The sequence below is a fragment of the Zootoca vivipara genome, chromosome 11 (genome assembly GCF_963506605.1).
Source record: "Zootoca vivipara chromosome 11, rZooViv1.1, whole genome shotgun sequence".
In the NCBI taxonomy this organism is placed as follows: Eukaryota; Metazoa; Chordata; class Lepidosauria; order Squamata; family Lacertidae; genus Zootoca; species Zootoca vivipara.
Window position 1 is genome coordinate 36,666,359 of NC_083286.1, and position 25,818 is coordinate 36,692,176.

Genomic DNA, 25,818 nt, shown 5'->3' on the forward strand with positions numbered 1-25,818 from the left:
TAGTGGATGGCACATGTGCCTCAGGATCTCTTTCTGGGGAATCTGATGTGGGGATGTGATTTGCTGCCTTGCAGGTGTGCCTGTTGTTTGCTCTCACACACTATTTGTGTGATTGTAAATAAAGTCAGTGTTACAGAAACTCTGCAAGTTCCCAGTGTTCTTTCCTTTCTCACTGCTCAAAGTGGGGAGGGTGGAAAAGTCTATTCATGAAGCTACACTCTATCCAAGTCTAGTAGCTGGGTGACAAAGATGGCAATTTTGTGGCTTACGTTTATACTGCTCTTCTTTCACAGTGGATAAAATGAGTAGGCCTTAAAAAAATGTACGCTATGCATTATAATGCTTCATCAGTAGAGAAGGTACAAAGGGAAAAACCTAGTGAAAAAGTTAGGGTGAAGAAGACAGGCATAAATATTTAAAGCAGCTGAGCCAACTTGGAAGGGTCCTCACTATAATCAATCAAAATGCACCTCTCTTTTAAAGGCCAAGCAGTCCACCTGAAACATGGGAGGTAACTACAGTACTGGAATATACTGAATTCACTGATATGTGTAAGCTGTTATTCTCATTGAGAAACTAGGAAAAAGCTGGGCACCCTGCAGCCAAAATACCCACCAAGGGGTACCCATTTTTATGTCACACATATTTTCAGCATTGAAAACAAGGAAAGCTGTGCTGCTGCTGCTTCTTGAGCAAGTTCTGCTCCCTACAAAATATTAAGCCACAGGGTGTTTAACAAACCATTTTAAAATGAGTGGGGAAATTGTGTGGGGAAAACGGATGGAAGCAGCTGCTACATGTACTTGGTAGTGTAAACACATTGCAAATATCTCACAGCCTACTACACTTCGCCATGCCTATAAAATTTCATCTCAAGCCAAGCAATGTAAAGTAATGCCCACAAAAATCCAACTTAGATAACAGGCTAAACAAAACAGTAGACAATATGCTTCTCAGTTAAGGTCATTGTGACCCAGGCATCTGTATCATGCACTCGTTTTCTCCTCTTATGGTGTGAGTGTATAACATGGTATCTTATGTGGAATGCACCAAGGACATATGACAAGACAGTTTTAAAAGCAGCATTTGATAGTGATATTTAAACAAAAAAGAAGACTAGCAACAACTCTAAGGTATATTCAATTGGCAAGTCAACCTTAAAGCCACTCAAAGGGCCCGAAATTCATTTACAGCTGCACTCTGCTATGCATTTCACACCAATACAGTACCCACTCAAATTTAAATGGGGAAAAAACAATTCTGCTACCAGTCCTTAAAGAATTTTAGTTGGTTAAAATATATGTTAAGACCTTGCTTAGACTAGCACTCCAGTCACTCAGGTCAACAACCCAACCACTAAACATATTCTATTCCTGCTTCTATGAGAAGCATTTGGCAATCTTGCCAGCTTTAAACTGCCCCTTATGAAGAAAACCACTCGATTTTAAAGTGTTAAAAAACACCACTAGTTGGGAGCCTCATTAAAAATTATGCAGTTAAGAGATCTGAAACTTAGGAGTTGTTGCTTAACTATTCTAAAATTCTATTCTAAAATTCAGTTGGCAATGTATTTAACAGGACCCACCAAATTCACACAAAAACAAAAATTGTCACAAGAAGTTGCACAAAGCAGTGGTTGTGGGGTAGAAATCAAGGAAAAAACCAAAAGGTACAAGCATTGTGTTGGATATTTTACCCATGAGGTCAGCTATGAAAAATCCTGGATGCGATACACTTTTTGTCGTAATATAGGTATTGTCCAACTGTGGATTTTCAAGTTCTTCCTCATGGCCAATATGACAAACCTTTCTTTTATGTGCCTAGCTATTGTCTTTACTTAAAGAATACACCAGCCTCCCTCACACTGGAAACGTCCAGATGTTTTGGGCTCAAAACATCTGGAGGGCACCAGCATGGCAGCAGAGGCTGGTATATACCATATCATAAGGAAAGCAATGGACGCTAGAACTGCCTCTATCTTTTCATAATCTCCAAAACACTGGAACCTAAAAATGCAGAGAATATTGTTTCTACTCAGGATCACTTGCCTATTTTACTGATGTACTGTCTATCCCATGCCACAGATTTTCTCTAGGAGAGCTTGTTGAGTTGGTTTCGGATATTAGAATTTGCTATGGATAATTTAACCACTCATGGAGACCAGACTGGCTTGTGACTGAGTTACCCCTGGAATAGCTACCGGTTTGAGTCTATTTCTTTTTATAACCAGGCCACCACATGGGGCAGGACACAATATGAACTGGGAATAGGGGAAATGTTCTTTTGGATCTGAATGTATGGTGGGGAAGCCATTTTCATTGTCAAATCTTTCCTTATAAAGACACAAATCTTCATCCCTTTAGGGGTTGTAGGTAAATTAGCAAGTTTAATGTACACTCAGATTCACAGCTAACTAGATTTCAAAAGATATCTGGGGGAGATACATGTTTAGCTTGAGAGCTACCAAGTCTAATTCACATTAGTTCCTCTGGGGTCAAAAGGAGTCTAGAGAGAAGTACATACTTTGAATATACAGTATAAAGATCCCAGTATCCATGGTATTTCCAGTTAAAGCATCTCATGCAATAGGACTGAGAAAGACATTGATCCAAACCCTAGATAATAACTGCCAGGAACATTATAGATATTGTTCAAGTAGACAATGGCCTGACTCAGTATGAAGCTAGGGTTCCAACATAGTGCCCACAAAGCCTCTAAGCACCACCACCTGCCATTGTTCCCTTTGTCATAAGTTGGAGAAAGTAGTTACCTTCCGCACCCCCATCCATAAAAAGTACAGAGCTAAAGGAGTAAGAGTAACATCCTTTCCCACAGCCCTCTTTCAGCATTGTGTGCTCATCAAAGCACAGATTGACACCTGAGCAGTTGGAGAGCTGGTGCAGCAACCAAGGGTAGGAGGAAAAGTGGAAAGAGGAGTAATCTGGGAGACTGGGGAGAAGGAGGAAAACAAGAGCCACCAAGAAAGAGAAAGAGGCATGCCACAGAAAGAAAGAGCACACACACCCATGAATACACATACACATACATCTTATTCAGTAAACTGGATCCCCTTGAAATGGCATCATTTTTAATGGGTTCTTTCCCCTACTTTTCCCATCACTAATCACCTCTCTTTAAAAAAACTCAGTGCAGGCATAAAGGTAAAGGTACCCCTGACCATTAGGTCCAGTCGTGACCGGCTCTGGGGTTGCGAGCTCATCTCGTGTTATTGGCCAAGGGAGCCAGCATGTTGCCAGCATGACAAAGCCGCTTCTGGCGAACCAGAGCAGCACACGGAAACGCCGTTTACCTTCCCGCCGGAGCGGTACCTATTTATCTACCACACTTTGACGTGCTTTCGAACTGCTAGGTTGGCAGGAGCTGGGACCGAGCAACGGGAGCTCACCTCCTTGCGGGGATTCGAACCGCCGACCTTCTGATCGGCAAGCCCTAGGCTCTGTGGTTTAACCCACAGCGCCACCCGCGTCCCATTCTCAGTGTAGGCTTGGATACTCATACCTTTTACAAAGGATCTTCTCAAAACTGCCACTATTAAATAGGCCACCACTTTTCCACACAAGTGTTCTCCGATTTGCTGGTGATTCTATTGTCACCCTATGTTTAAAAAAATATATCATTGAGATACATGCCTTTGATCAACGTTTTTGTGGTGATGACAATAACAAGAAGTACAATTTTACTCTGTAGTCTACCAAGGTAAGCTTTAATTTGATGGTGTTTTGAAGTTCACTGTGTAAAATCAGGCAGATTCATGAGAATCAAAAGAATATGTATGTGCACTCTTTCTCTCCTACTGTCCCTGTTTTAACTGTAACACTATGGAACATGGGGAGAAAAGCAAATAAAGGGATGGTGCCCACTCTAAAATTCCAAATGTGCCTGCAAGACTACAAAAATTGGCAACTTCTGTTATAAAGGTAGATTTTTAAAAATCTTAAATGTATGTATTCTAACATACCAACAGACAAAAATAAATAAATGCTGGAAAGATTGTCTCAACCAGCCTGTCACTTGGCTGAGTAAAGCTCTTGATGAGCCATTAGGCTCTACAGCACCACTTGCTGAACCAGTTCCAGATGGTGATTCTGAAAGCTTTTGAGAGCTCAAGACCACTCTTCTTCAGGTTAAAAGAAAGGCATGAACAATGAACTTCACCACCTGCATCTTAAAGCTCATTTACACATTCTTTACGAATCAGGTTAATCCAATAATTTTTCACATTCTCCAATACTGCAGGTTTAATTTGCCACTGTTGAGAGACTTAGTCATTTGTACACCGACTTGTAGCTAAGACAGTAGGGAAAATAGGTCTGCTGTACAAACTTGATTCTAAGGATAGTAGTGAGTAAAAACCTGTTGCATTATTTATTTTATAGTCTTCCTTTAGGAGGGTTCATTGTACTTGTTTCTGTGCACAACTACTTTGCAGAGGGGCGCTACTTATTAACTGAAGTTAACTTAATTGTTCTACAAAATTTAAATATACTGATGTTAACAGTTGCGAGTTTAAAAGTGGAGTTGTTGTTATTATTACTTTGAAATAACCAGCTGTGTAAACACTATTATTTCAGTAATGTCTGTTCTTCGAAAGCATTAATTGCAATTTCTACCTCAGACATTGTCATATTCTTCCATCAATTCAATGATATGCCCCAAAACCTTGGATATGGAATTGTTCTCAATGCACATATACATAGACAAAGAGAGATACTCATCTAGATGATACTACCATGTTTTCCCGAAATTAAGACACTGCTTTATATTTATTTTTCCTCAAGAAGACACACTATGGCTTATTTTCGGGGGGTGTCTTATTCCAGCGGGAAGGGCTCCGCGTGGCACGGCATGGCTGAGGGCAGCCAGCTGTTGCCGGGAGGCGCCGTGTCCATGTCTTATTTTGGGGGTATGGCTTATATTGCGGAGATGCATAGAAATCTTGCTACAGCTTATTTTATGAGTTTGTCTTATTTTTGGGGAAACAGGGTAGGTGTACCAAACTGCAATTGAAATCACCACATTTAAGCAAAAATAATTAAGCAGTTAAGTCTCAGTGGGATCACTGTGACTTCTGAATTGTACTAAACCTTTATTAAACTCAATCACTTTCTTACAGGATAATAAAGCTATTTAGCACTATCAAGACTAGCAAACTTTAACAATTGTTAGGAATGTGCTTTCTGCAGGATATAGACCAGTAACATTTAGACTGTAGAACACCTTTACTATCCAGCCCCAGACAGCCCACAACCCAGAGCTTCCACTGTCTAGCCCTGTTCCCCCAGACACACCACAATTTGATGCCACACAGAGCATCAATATTTCTACTTCAAACTACAATTATTGTAGCACTTTACCATTTTCTTGTGTAGGAGAGAGAAATTTCTATTAGTTGCCATGAAAGAACTAGCTATTAAGGTTAGGGTAAGATTTTGAAGTTGGAACGTGTAGGGGCTTGCCTAGGGACATTGCCTTCTTTTGGTATTGGAGGAATGAAAGGGAATAAATAGGAACAGTCAGGGCGAAGCATGAAAATCAGATTTTTTATATACTGTATCCAGTTTGGGATTTTTAAAAGCCAGGCTTCCTCCACTCTCTTGTGTGAAGGAAAGGGACACTTGCATGCCTCCATCAAAACACCCATGGGATGCTGCCTTTGGAAGGAGTTGTGCATACTCTGAAACAACAAGGGTGGCCTGCTCCCACAGAGAAGCAAACCTGGATGCAAATCTCTCTTTGTTTGCTTCAAGCTTTTATAAGCCTCTAGGTGCTGATGCTCCAGGCTTGGTATGTGGCGAGCCATAAAATGGGAGGAAAACCTCCAGGCTCCAGTGACCACCAAAGATGCTGCCTTTGAGCCTGAAACAATCTCCTTCAACAAGCCATTGTCTTCTTTTATGACTGGGATGTTGATTCTTAATTTAGTATCCAAATCTTAATCTTTTCCACCACTTAGTAGCACAGGTTTTTATCTCCACAGATAATATACTTAGAATAACAAATCCAGTTGCACTTCTTTTCTAATAAGAACTGAGATTCTGTGCACGTGGCAGGGTGTTGTTTTTTGTTTTTTAAATTTATTTTATTTCAGCAAGCCTTTCTAAACACCTACCAAGTCTAGATGTATACAGATTTGATTTTAGCATATTTAGAGTAAAGTAATGTTCAAGACAGCTACCCTGACAAAACTATTGTGGCGTTAGGTTCTCTTCTGTTCTAGTCCTTTTTAATACTAGTGCCATTTTTAATCAGGAAGTGGAAGACTCCATTTTGAAAACTCAGTAACTTTTTCCACAATACTGTACATTCTTCATTATCTTGAAAGTTAGGGTTGCCGGACTCAATAGAGGACAGGACTTCTGTGCCTTTAATTGCCCTGCTCTCTTTTGAGTCTGGAAACCTTAAAGAGAAACCAGCAGACCCTTTGCTTGGAAATTAAACAAAGGGTCTGCTGGTTTCTCTTTAAGGTTTCCAGACTCAAAAGAGAGCAGGGCAATTAAAGGCACAGAAGCCCTGTCCTCTAGTCTATTGAGTATGGCAACCCTATTGAAGGTAGGAGGAGCCCATGTCATGTCTTCGGCTTTTAAACGATACCAGAATTGGCACAGATAGCTCTGGTTGTATTTTTACTATGTATGTATTTCAGTGTCAACCAGCAAGCAGTTGCTGAGAGACAGCTGTAGGTTTTCAGTGTGTTTAAAAGGAAAATGAAAACTATAGTTCTGTTCCTAAACAGAAGGCACACGCATCTGGTTTGAATGCATTCTTGCTATACCAGAACAAAACAGTGCAAGAGAAATTTCCATAGCTGATAGTACTTAGCATTAAGGAGCTACCAGGCCTACTGCTATAATCAGCTTTAGGAGGCTCCAGTGCTTCGGTTATCTTCACAGCATTTATTTTAAATTTATTTTTCAAGTGCTTATCTGAAGCTCTTTATTTCTCAAGGACTGGTGCCTAGCATTATAGCTCTTAAAAGGTCAAGTTCAGCATTATTACATGGGGAAAAGACCACTGTACCCATGTAGTTTGCAATCTGCTAGCTTTCGAGTATGAGAGTTTTTATTTAAAATTTGTATTTAAAAAGCTTTATATTTTATATTTATAAACATTTTGCTAAAAAGCTTAGCTTACTCCAACTAACTTAAATGGCAAAATTATACAACTTCAAAAGGCAATATAGAGGCAAAACCCCATGTCTTCACCAAAAATCAAATCACCTTTCCTTAGTAGGAATCACAGAAATTCCAAAATCCAGATGTATTATTTTAGAGGAGTCAACACACCAGATTTAGAATACAACCAAATGAAGTCAAGTTTTATGCATCACGATGCAAAAGTACATTTGATGTATAATTCTAGATCAGGTAGCCAAGCTTAAAAAGAAAAAGATTTTCTTATAGAGGCAACAATCCTGAAGTAACCTAGTGAGATTCTCTACGCTTCAGAGTTTTCTACAGGTCACTTCCTATAATAAGACAGAGTTGTCAGAGTCAAACTACAAGATATACCTTTTTTTTCCTAACTGAAAAGGAGTCTTGGGACTTGCCAAAAAAGCAGAAGACCTGTTGCTTATCAGATTCCTTTCTGTGGTTTCTATTTTTCTCCCCACATAGGGAACCAGAAAACCTATACTGTAGACTAGACTGACTCATTTAACTTGAATCATCCTTAATGCAAAAAGAATCCCATGCACATAGAAAGTTATCATAGGGAAGGTTCTGGGCTAGGCTTTGTCTAAGAGTAAGACAAAGTAAATTCTGGGGGCCTGGTGTATACTTCCCCTAAAACAAAATACCACAATCACTTATTGCTTTAGGGATGACATCCAGCTGGTCTTGCTCAGGCAATCACTAATCCTATAGTAATGAGCATGATCTCCAACTCAATACCCTTAGTACCTCATTACATTATGCACCTACAATTGTATTAAAAGATAAGCTGGGGTGTCTGTCTGAGAGTGTTCCTTTGTGAGCATGTGTTAGAAGGGTTTTTCACCCGCTGCCAACTGTTTCCAAGGACCTCTGTGCGTGCCTGTGCCCATCATTCTGGCCGCTACCCAGCATTGCTAATTTCCATGAGTCCCCACTTGCTATGTAATATACTCATATATAGTGTTCAAATTCTGACCTATTGACCATGTGAGGATGCCTGGGCACCAGGATAGCACCTGACATCTCCACAATCTGGAGGTGCTTGCCTGGGGATCCTTGGATCTTGACTGTTTTCACAGACTAACGCCTCAACCTGTAGAATTCTATCAGTTATATTTTATCTGCACAATCAGGATGAATTTCAGGAACCAAAATGCTTTTTCTGTGCAGCCTGAGCAGGAGCACCGGACAATGTTATAGTTAATTGTTGTAGCTTCTTTTCACTTACCCCCACCCCACTTTCCTGCTCACAGTTGTAAATAATATTTCTATATTATGAATGGTCTGCATCACTATTAGGAAAAAGAGGTAGGAATACGCCAATCAATCTATATGCGGACTGTCCCTGGATCAAGTGACTTTTCTTAATTTCTCAAAGGTTGCTAGACAACTAGCTCAAGGTTGTCAACTGAACTAGCCAGATGTTTCAGTCACAGTTAGTCCATCACTTGAAATATAAGACTTTAGAGCAATCTTGCCCCAAAATAGCTACTAGACATTTTGTTCTAGCGACTGTAACCGTGGTTTAGGGAGCCATTTGGCACCTATACAGTATATCTGAGTTTCTAACACTGCTCCTATAGCATACAAAAAGTGCTTTACTGTTAGCTTAATAAGTCTGAACAAGATATTTAATATTAGAGAGAAGAATGGTAACTGATAGCAACTTATGCTCAAGGCTAAAAGCATGACCTTCAACCCAGACAACTTGCATCCATCATCCCATCTACAACACCACGCCAGTAATTTCAATTTCAATTAATGAAATTCACCAATATGAAAACTGACGTCAAGCATATTCCATTGCAGCTTATCCAAAGGATCACTAAAAAACATGTGGTTTTGCGTATATTTATCAATGACCATTACAAATAGTTTGGGAATGCCAGTGGCTTTAACCAGCATTGACAGTAGCAGAGTCATATCCACGTGTTCCAAATGGACAGTTCTGCTATGCCAAAGGACATTATCAGAGCTAAGTCTTGGTCATGCAAGTGAGAAAAGGGAGGAATTCAATGTCACACTATGACAGATGATCTGCTCTCTTCTCCCACCCGTGCACTGTTCCAGGGCCACGGTAAAATGTGATGGGGCAACCCTGTTACACTAGCTGGACTTGTGCTGGCTCCCAGTAGGGTGTCAGGATTCTGTCAGCGGCTCCTGGCTGGTTGCCCAGGAAAGTATAAAGACAAGGAAAAGTTTCTTACCGTCCGTTTTTACTTCAATCTTTCAAGAGAGAGGCTATAGAACCCAGCCTCTTGGATAATGGCGTTGTCCCGAGTGAATCTCCACCCCTCCCCGTCTCTTCCACTTCCACTTCCACATTCGTCATTCTCATCTCTTCTACAGGTGCTGCTACATGCCCTCTGTCTTTGAGCTCTTTGCTCTCCTACTTTTAAGGCTTGCTGGGTTCTGGGATAATGGAGGGTCTGGAATGCTTTCTAATGACAATGTGTCAGCTGGTTGTTGTATTCTAGACAACAGTCTCCTATCCGTATTCTAGATCAGTGTTTCTCAACCAGTGTGCCTCCAGATGTTTTGGGACTATAACTCCCATCATCCCTAGCTAGCAAGACCAGTGGTCAGGAATGATGGGAGTTGTAGTCCCAAAACATCTGGAGGCACACTGGTTGAGAAACAATGTTCTAGATAACACACTGAAGCAGGAACATATTGTGCTTCCTCCCCCCCCCCAAAAAAAGCTCTACAAGTTGATAGCAACAACTGAGTATAGAAATTTCATGTGAGAGAATCTTCCACACTGTTTAAAAAGGACAGAGCATAATACAGTTTGACTTGGGACCACATGTCAAAACCGGGACACTAAATTAGTTTGATACAATTTGGTACTTTTCAATAAATTGTGTAACCGTTTTACTGCACATTCAGTATGCAACTCATCATCTATGTTACCATGCAAAAGACATCTTTAAGTAGTAGGACATGAACAACAATAAGAAATTACAATTTATTCACCACAAGGTGAATTCAAGACATATCAACATGTCAGTTTAATCATGTGAATTCGTGCTGCATGACCTTGCTGCCAAAAGCAATTTGTATATAGTTCATGTACTGCATCTCTATGCAAAAGGCCTGACAATCTGGCAGTATTCTATCAAACAGAAGATTCCAGGACATGGTCAGTGTTCAACAACTCCAAGACTATGACTACCTCTTCCATGCTTCTGCTCTCAGGCAGAAGAATAATGCAGGAAGGTTTGTAAGTACTCAGTACACCTTAAACTAGGATTGGTGTGACATGAGATAACCTGGCAATTGACACAGCTTCAAGTGCCAAGCAACTGCTCTACCAACTGAATCATGTGACTGGGTTGTGCATCAGCAACACAAATAAACTCTGCTGTGTGCCCAGGAGGAAGCACACAAATATTGCCTCTGCAAGAGAGGTGCACAGCTCCCATGACACTGCTAGCAGATGTAGTCTTCATTACTTCAACAGTGTCTTCTTCCATTTTCTATCTGCATAGATCTATTTAGACAGTAACTTTTATGATGCCAGAGTGTGGCATCTTTAATAGCACATAATGATTAACATCAAATTCACTAAACATCCACTCTAAAATTTCATAGTAGCAATGGTAATGGCATTTCATGCCTCTTCCCAGGCAAGATTCTTCAAGTCAAAAGTGTGTCAGACTTAACCCATATGCTTCTGAAGCATTAGGGAGAGCAGCCAAGCAAAAGGGTTCCTGAATCGAAACAAAATCTGTCCCTTTGTTCTACTAGGTAAAGGTAAAGGGACCCCTGACCATTAGGTCCAGTCGTGACCGACTCTGGGGTTGCGGCACTCCTCTCGCATTATTGGCCGAGGGAGCCGGCGTACAACTTCCAGGTCATGTGGCCAGCATGACAAAGCCGCTTCTGGCGAACCAGGGCAGCACACGGAAACGCCATTTACCTTCCCGCTGTAGCGGTACCTATTTATCTACTTACACTTCGACGTGCTTTCGAACTGCTAGGTTGGCAGAAGCTGTGGCACCTTAATTCTAATCTTCAACTGGCAGAGTAGCAGCAGGTGTGATGGCGTTCTGTGCGAGAGCACCAATACCATGAAGAACATGATGGAACACATTGTCTACACTTAAAGGCCTGCCTCTCCATCACCAGCACAATCTCTTACCGGTTTTAGTAACATAGAACAGTGGATTTAGAGACACTGTTAACAGCAAGTAAAACTGAAGTGAATGGCTGTGTCTCGGCCACCTAGCAGAGGAGGCCACTATATTAAATATCCTACTATATTCCATGGGCTCAGGCCAGCTTAGAGCACTTTCTCAATGCTAACAGTTCTACCTCCAAGGAGCTCATAATAGCAAAGTTTTCTGACAACATATTAAACCAGCGACGGTTTGTCTTATGTGCAAAGTGTGGCATAGCTCTGCCAAGATTCTGAACCCCTCTGCAAACCTCCAAAGCAATGGTCCAGTCTTTGACCTGTCACTCACAATAATATCAATACATTTCCAGTGACTGAGATGATTCTCTCCATCTTTCCTGCTTAGCCTGTCATAAAATTCACTAGCAGTAGATCCTGATGTCTCCAAGGGAAGGAAACAGTTAAAAACAACAACCCGAGCATAGAAAAGGGAGGCAGGGCAGGATGATTCCTCTTCTCCCTGCTTTCTCTCAGAAACCACTGTGGAGGCAAAATTTAAACAAAATTTAATCTCTCTAAGCCCCTGAAGGTGAAATCTAGTGGGGAGGTTCCTGCAATAGACCCAAGCTGTTTGCTTCTTTGAGAGTGCAGTTTCATTTATTGCTTCCCTCCCTCCCTCAATATGCTTGCATGTGAGAAAGAGAGGAAGAAGGATTTTGTCCAGGTACATTGAGTGAGGTAAGGAGGGGGTCTTTTTTGTAAACTCTTTACTTTAGAAATTGCTTTTACTTTAGAAATTCTTGAGAAAATTAATGGAAGAACCCAGCTTTCTCTTTTGCTTAAATGGCTGTGAGAAAAGGTGGACATTTGCTTATACAGGCACCCGACCCCCTTGTCTGTGATTGGCATGTGCATGATCGCTGATGCACACACCATTTTTTGTGCAGAAGCCACGTGGCATGTTCGACTTCCAAGGCGTGTTTGAAAACCGAAGCATTTACTTTTGGGTTTACGGTGTTTAAAAACCAAAATGTTTGTCAACGGAGACGTTCGAAAACTAAGGTACCATTGTCATCTGAAATAATCTAAAACTGATACAATATAATCTACCCTGCCAGTCTCAACCGCTTTTGTTGTTCTGTTCTTCTGAACCACCATTTCTTCTCTGTTGTTGTTGTTGTTGTTGTTGTTGTTGTTGTTGTTGTTGTTAATAATAATAATAATAATAATAATAATAATAAATTTATATCCTGCCCTTTCTCCCAAAGGAACCTAGGGAGGCAAACACACCAACGATGACACATCTAACGCATCTCCAATACAGATGCAAGCTAGGAAAGATCACAACTTAAAAGGTTATTAGAAGAGGGTCTTCAGTAAGCGCTCAAAAGGCAACAGAGATGGCGCCTGTCTAATATTTAACAGGAGGGAATTCCAAAGGGTAGGTGCCACAACACTAAAGGCTGGTGCCTATATTTTACAGAACTGATCTAATGATAAGAGGCATCTGTAATGAGGTCCTTTCCTGCAAAGCACAATAATTGACTGAATATATGAGCAGTGAGACAATCTTTCAGGTATCCTTGTCCAAGCTGTATAGGGCTCTACACACCAAAACAACCACTTTGAACTTAGCCTGGTAGCTACCTGCCAGACAGCGCAATTCTTTTAGCGGTGGTGTAGCATGGTGGTGATACCCTGCTTTGGGGGAAAGTTGAGCTGCCCCATTTTACACTAGCTGCGGCCTCTGAACAAACGTCAAAGGCAGCCCTACATACAGCACAGTTCAGTAATCCCACCTGGAGCTTACCAGTGTATGGATGACAATAGTTAGGCCACCCAGTTCAGAAATATCAGCGGCTGTCTAACCAGCCAAAGCTGGTAAAAGGCACATTTAGCCACTGAGGTCAGCTGGACCTCTAGTGACAAAGATGGATCCTGGAACATTCCCTGACCACAAGCCCACTCTATCAGGGGAGCCCACTCTTTCCAAAGCAAGCAATTGACTAATTGCCTGGACAGCTGTCATGGTTTAGAGTCAGTTTACTGGCCCTCAACAGCCCACCACAGAGTCCAGGCACCAAACCAGGGCTTTCATGGCATTTCCTGATTCATATGTTACGATTAGAGGTGGGTATCATCATCATCATCATCATCATCATCATCATCGTTTAATTATTTATTGCTTTCCCTTCACCCTAAGACCCCAATGACACCTTACTCCGTATTACTGTTTGTCAATACAATCAACACAAAACGTGTTGTACATACAACTTACACCATTTCCCCCCTAAAAGCAGCACTGAGAAAGAGAGAATGGCTGACTCAGGACCATGAAGTAGCATTTATGCCCAAGAAGGAATCTGAACAAGGATCTCCACAGTAAACTCTAGTACTATGGTAATCACTCTGCCACATTGCCTCTTGGGTCTGGAATTCGATACCCCAGAACACCTATGTGATGCCACCTCCTTGCCAAATCCCCCTTTAATGAAGCCACTGCTTAGTCTTCTATTTCTATCCCCAACTCCCACCACTGCATTTCCAAACACCCACCTGACCCTGTCCTTGCCTCTCTGAGTACTCCGTCCTTCTGTTATTTTCTCTCTGCCAGACTTTACACTTTAAGCTGCATGGGGAAAGGGGGGACTACTTGCCTTTGGGACAAGACAGATATTTCAAATAAGAGGTTAAAGTAAACAGGAGTCCTATTTACAAAGGATTATGCACTCATAGAATGCCACCTAGATAACTGAAGTTTCAGCTAATACTATGTATCAATGGATCAACAAAAGAGAAAAACATCTGACAACAGTTAGAAGAATTTCAGGTGCCAAACCATGCTGAAGAAAGGGCCATGGTAGTGATGATAGCTCTCCTTGTGTTTAAAAAATAATACTCCCACAATCACACAGAAAAGAGGGGTGGGTTTAAAGAGGAAAAGTGGGCTGGAACAGTCCCTAATTCCAAGCACATTTTGTCCAACTGAGTATTGTCATTTCTGGTACAGACGTCTAGCCAAGGAACACAGTACTTGAGGAAGAGATGCTGCAGGAAGGAAAGTACAGAGTTCAGAGCCCCACACTAATGCACACTTAAGTCAGACCCCTATCTCAGGCACCTCTACCTCAAAAAGTAGCCTATAAATACTTAAAAACAACAACAAATATGCAATTGGAGCAGTTCTGGGTTTTAAACTCAAGTAGGAGCCACCATCACATATAGCCTGGCCTTTTTAGTAACATGATTTTAGAGCTTTCATTAATATACTCTGTAGAAACATGAAATGTTAGCCAGCAGTGTTATGTCTGTAGCAGCTGGCTATCATATATACCTGAGTCAAAATTAGAGTAACCCGATGACTGATGGGAATGCAGCCAGGTGCCAAAAATGCTTAGGCAAAATTCAACACATAACTTGTTGTGGATATCTGCTTCCATTTGTATTGGGCTTTTTATACATACAGTCTATGGAAGATTCTCTAGGTGATCAAGCATGCTCATTATAGCTTTTGCATAAGAGTGGAGAAAAACAACCACCATTCCATGACTAAGAGAATTATACACTCCAGCAGTTGCTGGTCTTTAGCAAGCCATACAGGTTCCACAAAGGTTCTGTTTTGGGGTTTTAAAAAAAACATATTCTACCAGTCTATACTATTGTTATTTTCAAAGGGTTATGCATTCACAGAATGGCATCAAGATAACAGAAGGGTCATTCCATATCAAGTGATCCATCTTTTTTACCTCATGTCATCCGATTTTCTTAATATTTTGTACACTTGTTGGATGATCAAAACTAAGTTTAAATCTAAATTTTTAATTTTTCATCTCATCCCGTTTTTGAGTTATGACGGTTTGAAATTTCAAAAATTCGACAATTTTGGCCTTGCCAGACTACACAAAAACCTTTAAAGTTTAGCCCAGGATTGAGATACATCAAAACTAAAAACACCAATCTCTTCAGAACTTTGTGGGCTTTAACAGGATATGTCACATGGTGGACTTATTTTAAAATGTAAATTTTAAATTTAAGTTGCAAAATTTAAAAGTGATGCAAATATGATTAAAAATACCAAAAAAACTGTGTTGGTTATTTAATATTTCTAATAGCTATCTGCAAAATTTTATCTTAGAATCTCAGTGGGATTTTATATATATAGTATCTATCTACCGGTATCTTTCTATATATTGTACATACATGTCTGCCTTATTCGCTTCAATTTAGGATAAATGGGTCTTCTTTGAGAAAAATATAACAAAATAAACAATACTTCAGCTATAATATTAGTCACTACAGACATTTCTTTAGAAAGTTATTCAATTAAAAGGTGTCTGAAAAGCTTTTCTTTTAAAAATGTACAGTATTCCAAAGCAGATTGACAGCTTGTTGCATGATAGAATTAACACTTCAAAAGAATTCTTGTTAGTACTTCATCTTGTGACCATTACAACAAAATGCATATCAAACAAAATTATGGGGGAAATGTGTAAGAAGGTCACAATTGCTTCTTCACTTTCATAGGTCAACAACCATGTTTGCTTGTATTCACACAGGTCGCATACCCAGTTATCTCAGCCATATCCAGAGATTTTGTACCTCCTTCAATGTCAAACTTCTCCCTCTCATTGCTAAAGGAGTACACCTTGGTCACAATTTCTGTTGGACTGGATGTAGCAATGAAATCCTCGTGTTCCCTCTTGATCACTTTCACTCTTTCAAAGTGTCATTTTGGGAGCATTTCTTCTTTTCTGTACTCATTTGTTGAAAATAAGAACTAGATAGAAAGGATATTGTCTTGGCAACAGCTAAACAGTTCCAGCAGTGTCATAATGTTGTTTGATATTTATTTTGCTGTTTTAGCTTAGTTTTGATCATTCAACAAGTGTACAAAATATTAAGAAAATTGGATGACATGAGGTAAAAAAGTTGGATCACGTGATATGGAATGATCAAGAAATTTCAGTTAATTTATGGATATGTATGGAGAGAATGACAAAAGAGAAAAACATCTGACAAGGATTTGAGATGTCAAAACACACTCCCCAAAACTAGTCTGGCCCACTTTGCAGTAAATACTTCCATTACAGTATCCCCCATAACTGGCCATGCTGTCTGGAGTTGTGAGAGAGCTGGAGTCCAACAAAGTCTGAAGTGAACCAGGTTGGGGAAGTACAGTATTTGGCAAATCTACAGAACATGAGGGGGGAACTTTTCACATGGGTGGCTAAGGCAAGTAGCAGACAGAAAATAAATGACCTGAATGCTACACAGAGGCATTTTAGAATGGGCAGTTTAACAAAACTTAAGATCAGGGAGCTATATTCCCTGCATGTATATGCAAATGTTTGCTTCTAGGTGGATCCATTCGCCAACTAACAACTTCCTAAGGAATATTTACCACTTAAGTCATGCCACTACACTTTCCCTCACATTTCTGGGTTCCCACACATATGACAATTCAACCACAGCAGTTATATACTGTAGTAAAATAATCATGTTTTCTCCATTGGCTGCTACTAGCAGAAATGAAAACCATGCTAGTTTAATCACTACACTTGGCTTGGGATGTTCAAGGCTAGAGGTATGCCAAGAATGGCAATCTTTTTGTAACCTTGACAGCATTTCAAAAATTGGCTATCCTAAAGTACATGGCGTATACATTTTCACAGTAGGTGAATGGAAAATGATATATGTATGTACTCTCTAAATAAGACTGACAAGATCCTCACCTGGGGCTACCAGTTCTGATAATGACGACTCTTCTCTTCTGGCTTTATTTCTCTGTCACATTAACTTTCTCAGAAAAGTAACTGTAAAGCTTCAAGGTCCTTTGGCAAATGGGAATAATTTTTAATGCCTAAGATTTTCTGTGCTTTGCATACAAAACATATGCAGTATGTTGTAAATATCCCACTGATTTCACTGGAATCCACATTCTAATAACTATGCTGGCAGCATTTAAATGTTACACAAAAAAGCATGTAAGTGAACACTAGAATATTTTTTGTTGTCCCAAGAAAAGCCATGTTACAGAAGCAGTGGGGTCATCAAGGCTTTTTGCATGTAACATAGATTTGGGCCTTTAGATTTAGGATGTAATAGATTAGGTTCTTCAAGGCCAAAAGCAGGTTTTCTAAAATAAAACACAAACCATTCAATGGCAATACTGAAGCTCAGATCCAAGTAGACCAAAAGCAAGGGAGAAAGCAAAGCCACAAAATTCCATGAAGTGGAAAAGCCATGGAAATCTACAGGCAAGACTGATTGTCCCAGCAAGCAAAGAAAACATAAGCATGCAGTCTCAGGTTTCAGAAAAGACTGAAGATGGAAAGTTGGCATTCTACTACTTGGTGTAATCAAGGTACGCTAAATCTCAAGATATAAATTAAGCAATATTTTATAGTTATTTCTTCTTACTTTTTTAAAAAAAACCAATGCCTATGTGGGTAGGCAGGAAGTGGCTGCTTAACCCTTGTTACTCCTTTCCCTATCCTCTCCATCTCTTTCCCATAGATAAAAAGACAGCTTAGGGAGGGAGTTTGTGAACTGAAAACCAACAGCTTCTTTCTGCATGCCCTTTTTTCCATTGAGATGCCCCTGGCTGGTTTAAGCAGAAGAAGAAAGGAGAGAAACAAGACAACACACAGTGACTCTAAGAGGAAACAGAAGAGAGGTGTTCATCTACTCTGCTAAGGTCTCTGGCTTCCTAGCAATTACGCTCACTGAAAATTCACAGCACACAGGGATCTACTGAAGAGAACGTTAAATTATGATTAGCTTAGACCTGTACCCAAAATATTACACATGCAGATGAATCCTTTCACTGGGTTTAATCAACTAAAGAAAGGTCTAGAATGGCTTGCAAGCTCATTATGTATACTTGACAATGAGGAACTTGGAACATATCTCCCATTAGCCTAAGATATTGCCTGGTCTCCTGAGCTGCCAACTTGAAGGCAAAAACAGAGGTGCTGCAAGTTATATTTGCTGCAACAGAACTTGAATTCAGGGCACTTTAGGGCGTGGGGCTTCAGGTGCTGGCCCCTCCTTTGCCTTCTTGAAGAAACCATCCAGGACAACTAGTTAATTACTAGAGCCCTACAGACACCGTAAATCATAGGAGAACATCCCAGAAACCATAACAGTACTACTGTATTTGTTGCCTTTCACTAGTTAACCATGACATGCACTTTACTATGTAAACTAACCACACATGTATTATCTTGATACATAAAAAGCATCTAGATTACAGTTCATTTCACACATAGAATCATAGAATTGTGGAGTTGGAAGGGACAAGGATCATCTAGTCCAACCCCTGCAATGCAGGAATTTTTTGCCCAACGTGGGGCTCAAACCCACAACCCTGAGATTAAGTCTCATGCTCTACCAGCTGAGCTATCACATGATCCTTAGATTCTTGGGGGGGGGGGGGAGAGGGGAATGTGTAAAATAAGAATATTATTAACCAAGGATAGAAAGCAGAATATCATCTTTAAAAACAAAACAAAAAACTCCATGCACATTCCATCCAATACAGATTCCACAACTGCAAAAATACACATATGTATACTGTATGCATTAAGTGGCACTTTCAAAAACTCTCATACTGTAGCTGTACTGGTGGTTGGCACCATCAACGAAAAGGTAGTACATTAGTGTACAAACTACTTTGGAATAGCCATTCACCCAACCCACAAGCTCTTAAGGAGCCATTTTCCTCACTTTTGAAAGCAACCAGCAGGGCTAAAAAAAAAAACCCCAGCATTTTAAAATATTTTGACTAAAGAGGATTTTCTCAGAGTGTTAACTGCTGGCAGGAAAAGAGTCTGTATATTCCGTTCCATTATCTTTCCGATACTTATGGAAAACAGGATCACTGATTAAGTGTCAGACCTGGCGGACAAAACAAGAGCAACAAATGTTTCCTGTTTTATGGCTGAAGCATTCCAGTAATATTTTACGTTATCCATATTCAAAGCTGAATAAATAGGTCTCTGGTTTCATTGCCGTTGTGACATTTCTCAGTGCCGCTAACCAATAAGCAAGATATTTACTTAGCTATTACAGAAGGTAGTCTTAGTTCTGATTTAAATTCCAACATAGTTACCTACTGTATTACAGTGCCTCTCTTACAGATAATAGTGGAAATGACGTGGCCTACCTTTAAAAGGCAAGCATGCCATGCTTCATGGAAACTGGACATGTTAAAGACACCCACTTCCCTCCTTTACAACTCCTAGATTCAGTATGAAATTCTTACCCCATGATGACCAATGGAGACGTGCTATGTGAGTCGTTTAAGCAGACCAATTCCTAAATGGATTTGCCTTGCACTTTTACAACGCGGCAACTGGACCCCAGCTAGTTAGCAGTGCTGACACTCCTCTCGGTCTGGTTTTCTGCCTTTTCCTGTAGTAGATCCCAGGTGTTTCCACGAAATCCACGGGGCCCTATAATCCTTCTCAGCAGAATTTTAAACGCTAGAGTCTACAGGCATGTGGGAGCGTGGCCGGAGGTGGGGTGGGGGGAACCCTTATGTAGAGAAGACAGAGAGTCTGGCTAGGGAGTCGGCCCGAGGGGAATCTCCCCCATAGCCTCCCGGAGCCAGTCTCCTCCGCACCCCCTGCACCACGGGGTCCAGGGGCAGCTCCAGCTCCCTGCCAGGAGGCGGCGGACAGGAGATAGAAGCAGCAGCACCAAGCCAACTCTCCTTCTGCAGGGAGGAGGTGGGGGGATTAGAAACCCCACAGCAGCGCTTACGCCGTCGGCAGTTAATAGAAATGCCCTGGAGCGGCGAGAGCCCCGGATCGCCGTCCGTCTCAGGTGCAGAGCGGGATTGGGGGGCTTGCGGTGTGCGCAGCGCTCCGCGCCGCCCTTCCTTCTAACACCCCCGCCGGCAGCAGCAGCAGCAGAATGGGGGGTGTCGCTTCATTTTCCCAAGCAGCGGCGACGGCGGCAGCAGCAGCGGGAGGCGGTGGCGGCGGAGGAAGAAGCCGTTTCGCCGGCGCTGACATCGGGCTCCGGTAAAACGGCGGCTGAGGCAGGGCACCGGCCGCGCATCCCTTGCAAGGGCGGGATGATGAAGACGTGGGGGGCTAAAGGGGGAAAGGCAGCAGCAGGAGCTGTGGCGGGTCCCCCTTCAGGCACGCCTGTTTCTGCAGCGGGAGAGCATCTTCCTCCGGCTTGGAGCTAGCAGATCAATCATTCACAGCAGCAGCAGCAGCGAGGCGGGAGGAGAAAAGGGAGGAGTGGCGGTGGTAACCGCGTCGATAGCAGCAGAGCCCCCTCGCGCCCCTCTCTGCAGCAGCGGGGGCACAGCGCGGGCTGCTGCGGCGACAGTGGGGGGGGGAGGAGGAGGGCGTTTGCCCCTACAACACCTCAGGCGTCGTTCCCCGGGCGGGCAGGCAGGCTGGCAAGGCGCGGGGCTCTCCAATCGCAGGGTCAATCCGTGCCCGGCCGCTCAGGCTCTTCCCTGCCCGCAAAAGCCTCTCAGCGCCGCCCGCTCACATCCTCCCGCCTTACACCTCCTCCTCTCCCCGCCCTCGCACACGCCTCCGCCTCAGTCAGTCGCTCCCTCACTCTCTCCCTCTGCCGGTTTCCCGCGCAGGACAGACTGGGGGCGTGAGGGGGGAGAGCCGGGAGGGCGGCGCTCAGAGGAGGCGCTGAAGGCGCCAGAGAAGAGACGGGCGCCCCGCTCTCCCTTCGCTCCGTCCCTCCCACCGGCGCCCGCAGCCACCCAAACCAAAAAATAAAATAAAAAAGCGGGCGGGAGCGCGATGGTGGAAGGGAGCGAAGGCGGCTGCAGCGGCGTGCAAGCAGCTCGAGCTAGGCGCGGTGTCTACTCCTCCACTCGGGCCCAGCTCTTTCCCTGCGGGGCTGCGCGGTGCAATGTCTTCTCTCGGCTACTCCGCAACCACGAACCCCCCGCGTAGCAGCACCTGCTTATTCTGCCTCCATCCTCTACTTGGGGACCTTTAAATAGGGCACGTCACCACGCTCCCCTACGCATCGCCGTCACACACGGCTCCCGGCGCTGACGTCACCGGGGTGCGGGGGATGATGTCAGGTTGGTCCACGCCGCCGGAAGCGCATCTATATTAGGGAATGGAACAGGGGCGCGCGCGAGTGCAAAGAGGAAAGGATAGGCTGGGCTGCTGCGACCCACCTCCAGGATCTTGGCTTGCCCCTGGTGCGTCGTCTAACCAGCCACCTCCATAGCTACCCACAAAAAATTGCTTGTCTAGAAAGAGAAGTTCTGACTCTTCCTTTTCCACCTAAAGACTGAAAACATACCGTGAAAGTAGCAAATATGCCCTGAAGCAAGTCAAATCCAGACTGATGCTGGGAGTCAGCGTTGCAATTTGAATTGCAAACTAGGCAGGCAGCTAGCACAATGCTAAAAGGGTCACCTCCTCTTTGATGTTGTTTATACAGTATGTTGCTTTGGAGATTTTTACTCAAAGAGCAACTCATAAATACTTAAAATAAATAGAATATTATACTACCCTCAGTCTAAGGATGAAGTGGGCAACAACCAGATTGCACTGTAAAATATTTTAGTAGAATTTCATGCATCTTTGGGTTTTTTGGTTTTGTGTTAAAGATGACTTCTATGATTGCATATACCGTGTTTCCCCCTTTTTAAGACACTGTCCTATAACATTTCCCCCCCCCCCAAAAAAATCACAGGGTGTCTTATTTTTGGTGGGGTGTCTTGTTTTTTTTTATTAGAGGACAGTACAAACTTGTTTTTAATCTGCAATGTTTATTAAAAATGTAGGTACTTTGTAAATGAGAAAGCATAGCAATTGAAATCAAAAGGGAAGGGGGCATCCAGTGAATGTTGGGAAATTCAGGACAGATGAAAGGAAGTACCTCTTCCCACACTGCATAGTGAAACTATGGCATTTGCTCCCACAAGGTGTAGGGGTGGTCACCAACTTAAATGGCATTAAAAGAGGCATTGAAAGAGGCATTAAAAGACCATGGGCTCTGATTTTAGTGTAGAATTTTGATGGAGCTACAGGTAAAGAAAAGGCATGTGGAGAGACTGAGAAAGGGCAATCATAAATGCTCCTAAACTTTCCTTCTCTCTTTGATTCTCCCTAAAAAGACCTAAATAATGACCATTCAATTAATTAAATTCCTCTGATAAAGTATCACAGAACCATGTGTTTCATATAGTTTCAAATGCAGTTGGATGTGACAGTATGTAGTAAAATCTACACCAGCCTTCACAAACATGACACACTCCACACCTAGCAACAATCCCTACGTCTGCACTGGAGATGCAAGTTCCCTCAGGCTGGACAAATAATAATAATAAAGCCTAGGAAACCCAAGCAGATAGGTGGTGGTGGTTTGTGACAGAACATAAAAATTAGCTCTAAGATTAAGGATGCAATTTTACAAGTATTTATCTAGAAGCAAGTCCCACTTATTTAAAATGGGTAAAAGTGCACAGGATTATCCCATAAAGCAACTTGCTGCCATCGGTTCTGGGTCTCACTTCTTTTACGGTGTAAAAAGGAAAATAAACTCTATCAGCGCATTTTAGCGGCCGGGCCAGGCGGAGGCCGCTGGCTCCGGTGCTCCGCCCGCCCGGCATGGCAGGGCGCTCCAAGCGCTCCGCGCTGCTGAGCACCCGGTGCGCTCCGCGCTGCAGCTGGCAGTTCCGGGCGGCGGGGCGGCAGGCCTCCTCGGTCGGGCCAGGCGGAGGCCGCTGGCTCGTGCTCTGCCCGGCGCAGCAGGGCGCTCCAAGCGCTTGCCGCTGCTGAGCGTCCGGCGCACTCCACGCTGCAGTCGCCAGTTCCAGGTGGCAGGCCTCCTTGGTCGGGCCAGGCAGAGGCCACTGGCTCCAGTGTTCTGCCCGGCGCGGCAGGGCGCTCCAAGCGCTCGGCGCTGCTGAGTGCCCGGCGCGCTCCGCGCTGCAGCCACTGGTTCCAGACGGCGGGTCTCCTCGGCCAGGCCAGGGGGAAGCAAGGCTGCTGGCTCGGGTGCTCCGTGCGCTTGCCGCAGCAGCCAGTTCTAAGCGCCAAGCTAGCAGGCCTCCTCCTGTTGCTGCTGCTGCTGCTGGCATACTGGGTCCCGCTGGCTGGCTGGGGTGCTCAGCAGTCTCGCTCCACACATGGAGGTATGTCTTATTTTCGGGGTATGTCTTATTTTCACGAATGCATAAAAACCCTGCCATGGCTTACTTTATGACTATGTACAGTGGAACCTCGGTTTATGAACACCTCGGTTTATGAATTTTCGGTTTATGAACGCCGCGGACCCATCTGGAACGGATTAATTCATTTCCCATTACTTTCAATGGGAAAGTTCGCTTCAGTTTATGAACGCTTCAGTTTATGAACAGACTTCCGGAACCAATTACACCCATGCTTCAGTTTATGAACGCTTCAGTTTAAGTACTCCGCGGACCCATCTGGAACGGATTAATCCACTTTCCATTACTTTCAATGGGGAAGTTCGCTTCAGTTTATGAACGCTTCAGTTTAAGTACCCCACGGACCATCTGGAACGGATTAATCCACTTTCCATTACTTTCAATGGGAAAGTTCGCTTCAGTTTATGAACACTTCAGTTTATGAACAGACTTCCGGAACCAATTGTGTTCATAAACCGAGGTACCACTGTATTAAAAAAGGGGAAACACTGCAATAAACATATTTTCAAACAAAAGATGGATTGTATGATTACAGCTTAAATTAGAAAGCAAAGGTAAACGTACCCCTGACCGTAAGATCCAGTCGCAGACGACTCTGGGGTTGCGGCACTCATCTTGCTCTATAGGTCGAGGGACCCGGCGTTTGTCCGCAGACAGCTTCCAGGTCATGGGGCCAGCATGACAAAGCCGCTTCTGGCAAACCAGAGCAGGTCACGGAAACACCATTTACCTTCCCAACCTACTGTATTTATCTACTTGCACTTTGACATGCTTTAGAACTGCTAGGTTGGCAGGAGCTGGGACCGAGCAACAGGAGCTCACCCTGTCACGGGGATTCGAACCGCCAACCTTCTGATTGACATGCCCTAGGCTGTGGTTTAGACCACAGCGCCACCCGCATCCTGAAATTAGAAAATATGATGGCAAAAATGTTAAAAATTTAGAAAGAAGCCAATGCTGCTAATTGCTAAAGAGAATCCTCCTCTTGAACTGGAACACAGGAGAAGCTGTTTCTACCAAGTCATCAACCAACAAATCAGTTCCTCTTGGGCAGTATTGTGAATGCTAACCAGCAGCTGCTTGCCAGGTGTCAGACAGAAATATTTCCCAGTTCCTATCTAGACACCAGGGGCGCAACCAGGGAACTGAATAGAAAACTACTAGAAACCCACTTTTCATGTATCAACAGATATAATTTAGTTATCAGCATTAAACGTTTTACTGATTTTATGTGTTTTTGTTAATAATAATAATAATAGTTTTTAGCAGTTTGCAGATTTTAGCTGTGTTTTATCAATAATTTTATTATGTATGTACACGACATAGAGACAGGAGGGGTGTAGCAGCTGTCTAAGGCAGTGGAAGCCCCCAAGGCGGCATTCCTCCAGGAGCCCCACCTGCCGTGCCGCCACCTGTGGAGAAGCAAGCACCAATTTTCTGCAAGATGTTTTCTGGAAGAATTTGTAAGCAGAATTAAAATAAACTGCTACTACTGTTCCACAAGAGTTCATGTAATACTATATATAATAGGAAAACATTTCTGTATTGGGATCCTGTAATGCTAATTGTTTGCATACAAATACAGTGGTGTCTTGACTTACGAAGGCGATCTATTCAGCGGCGTTCTTTGTAAGTCGAAACCTTCGGTTGTCGAAGTGTCCATTTTGCGCATGCATGAAGCACGATTTTGTGCTTTGCGCATGTGCAGACCGCGCGCGCCACTTCTGCGCAGGCGCAGAACGCACGCGCAGCGAAAAGACTTCCGGGTTTGCCGACTTCGTAAATCGAAACCTTCGGAAGTCGAGGTACCACTGTATACGGCCAGGAATTTACACAGATGAATGAAAAGAAATTGAAGCATAGCATTCTGTAACATGATAGAAGACTAAAACTGTAATTTTTAGTCAAAGGAAGGGAATAAATGCAGTTCAGCTCTCCCTACATGCATGTCAATGACCTGTAGCTTTTGTTTCCTTTCAGTTTGTCATTGTTTAGTCTTTTTTCTTTTTATTCACTTGCTTGTGGTTCCTTTTTACCTCATTCATTCTTTGCTCATATTGAGACGTCTTTGGTGCTCTTTACACACATATCCCTGCCGTTTACTCTTGAGATGTTCTTGTGCTGATTCTTCAAATCTCTCAACAGTCTCAACTGCAGTCCCCATGGAAACCTCTAGATTCTAGAACCTTCTAATTCCAGAAGCAGATTAAAGAAATAATAGTTTACAAAAGCACCTTGTTTCAGACTTGTTTAAGAACAGCACATTCCAAATGAGGCAGGGAAAATTATACATTTGCCTTGTAAATGTCATGGCTAAAATTGGCTGCTGTTTCTTTAATGAAAAGAACTAA

General features: G+C 42.9%; 1 protein-coding gene across 1 annotated transcript in view; it reads right to left on the bottom strand.

Annotated features, from left to right (window-relative positions):
• The window catches only part of HOMER1 (homer scaffold protein 1), a 70,502-nt gene extending 49,663 nt beyond the window's left edge, over positions 1-20,839 (bottom strand). Inside the window, exon 1 of the mRNA XM_035099533.2 lies at positions 19,559-20,839. Coding sequence (XP_034955424.1) covers positions 19,559-19,563 — 5 coding nt within the window. The 5' untranslated portion in view covers positions 19,564-20,839. The remainder of the gene's footprint in view (positions 1-19,558) is intronic.
• Positions 20,840-25,818: the final 4,979 nt, after the last annotated feature.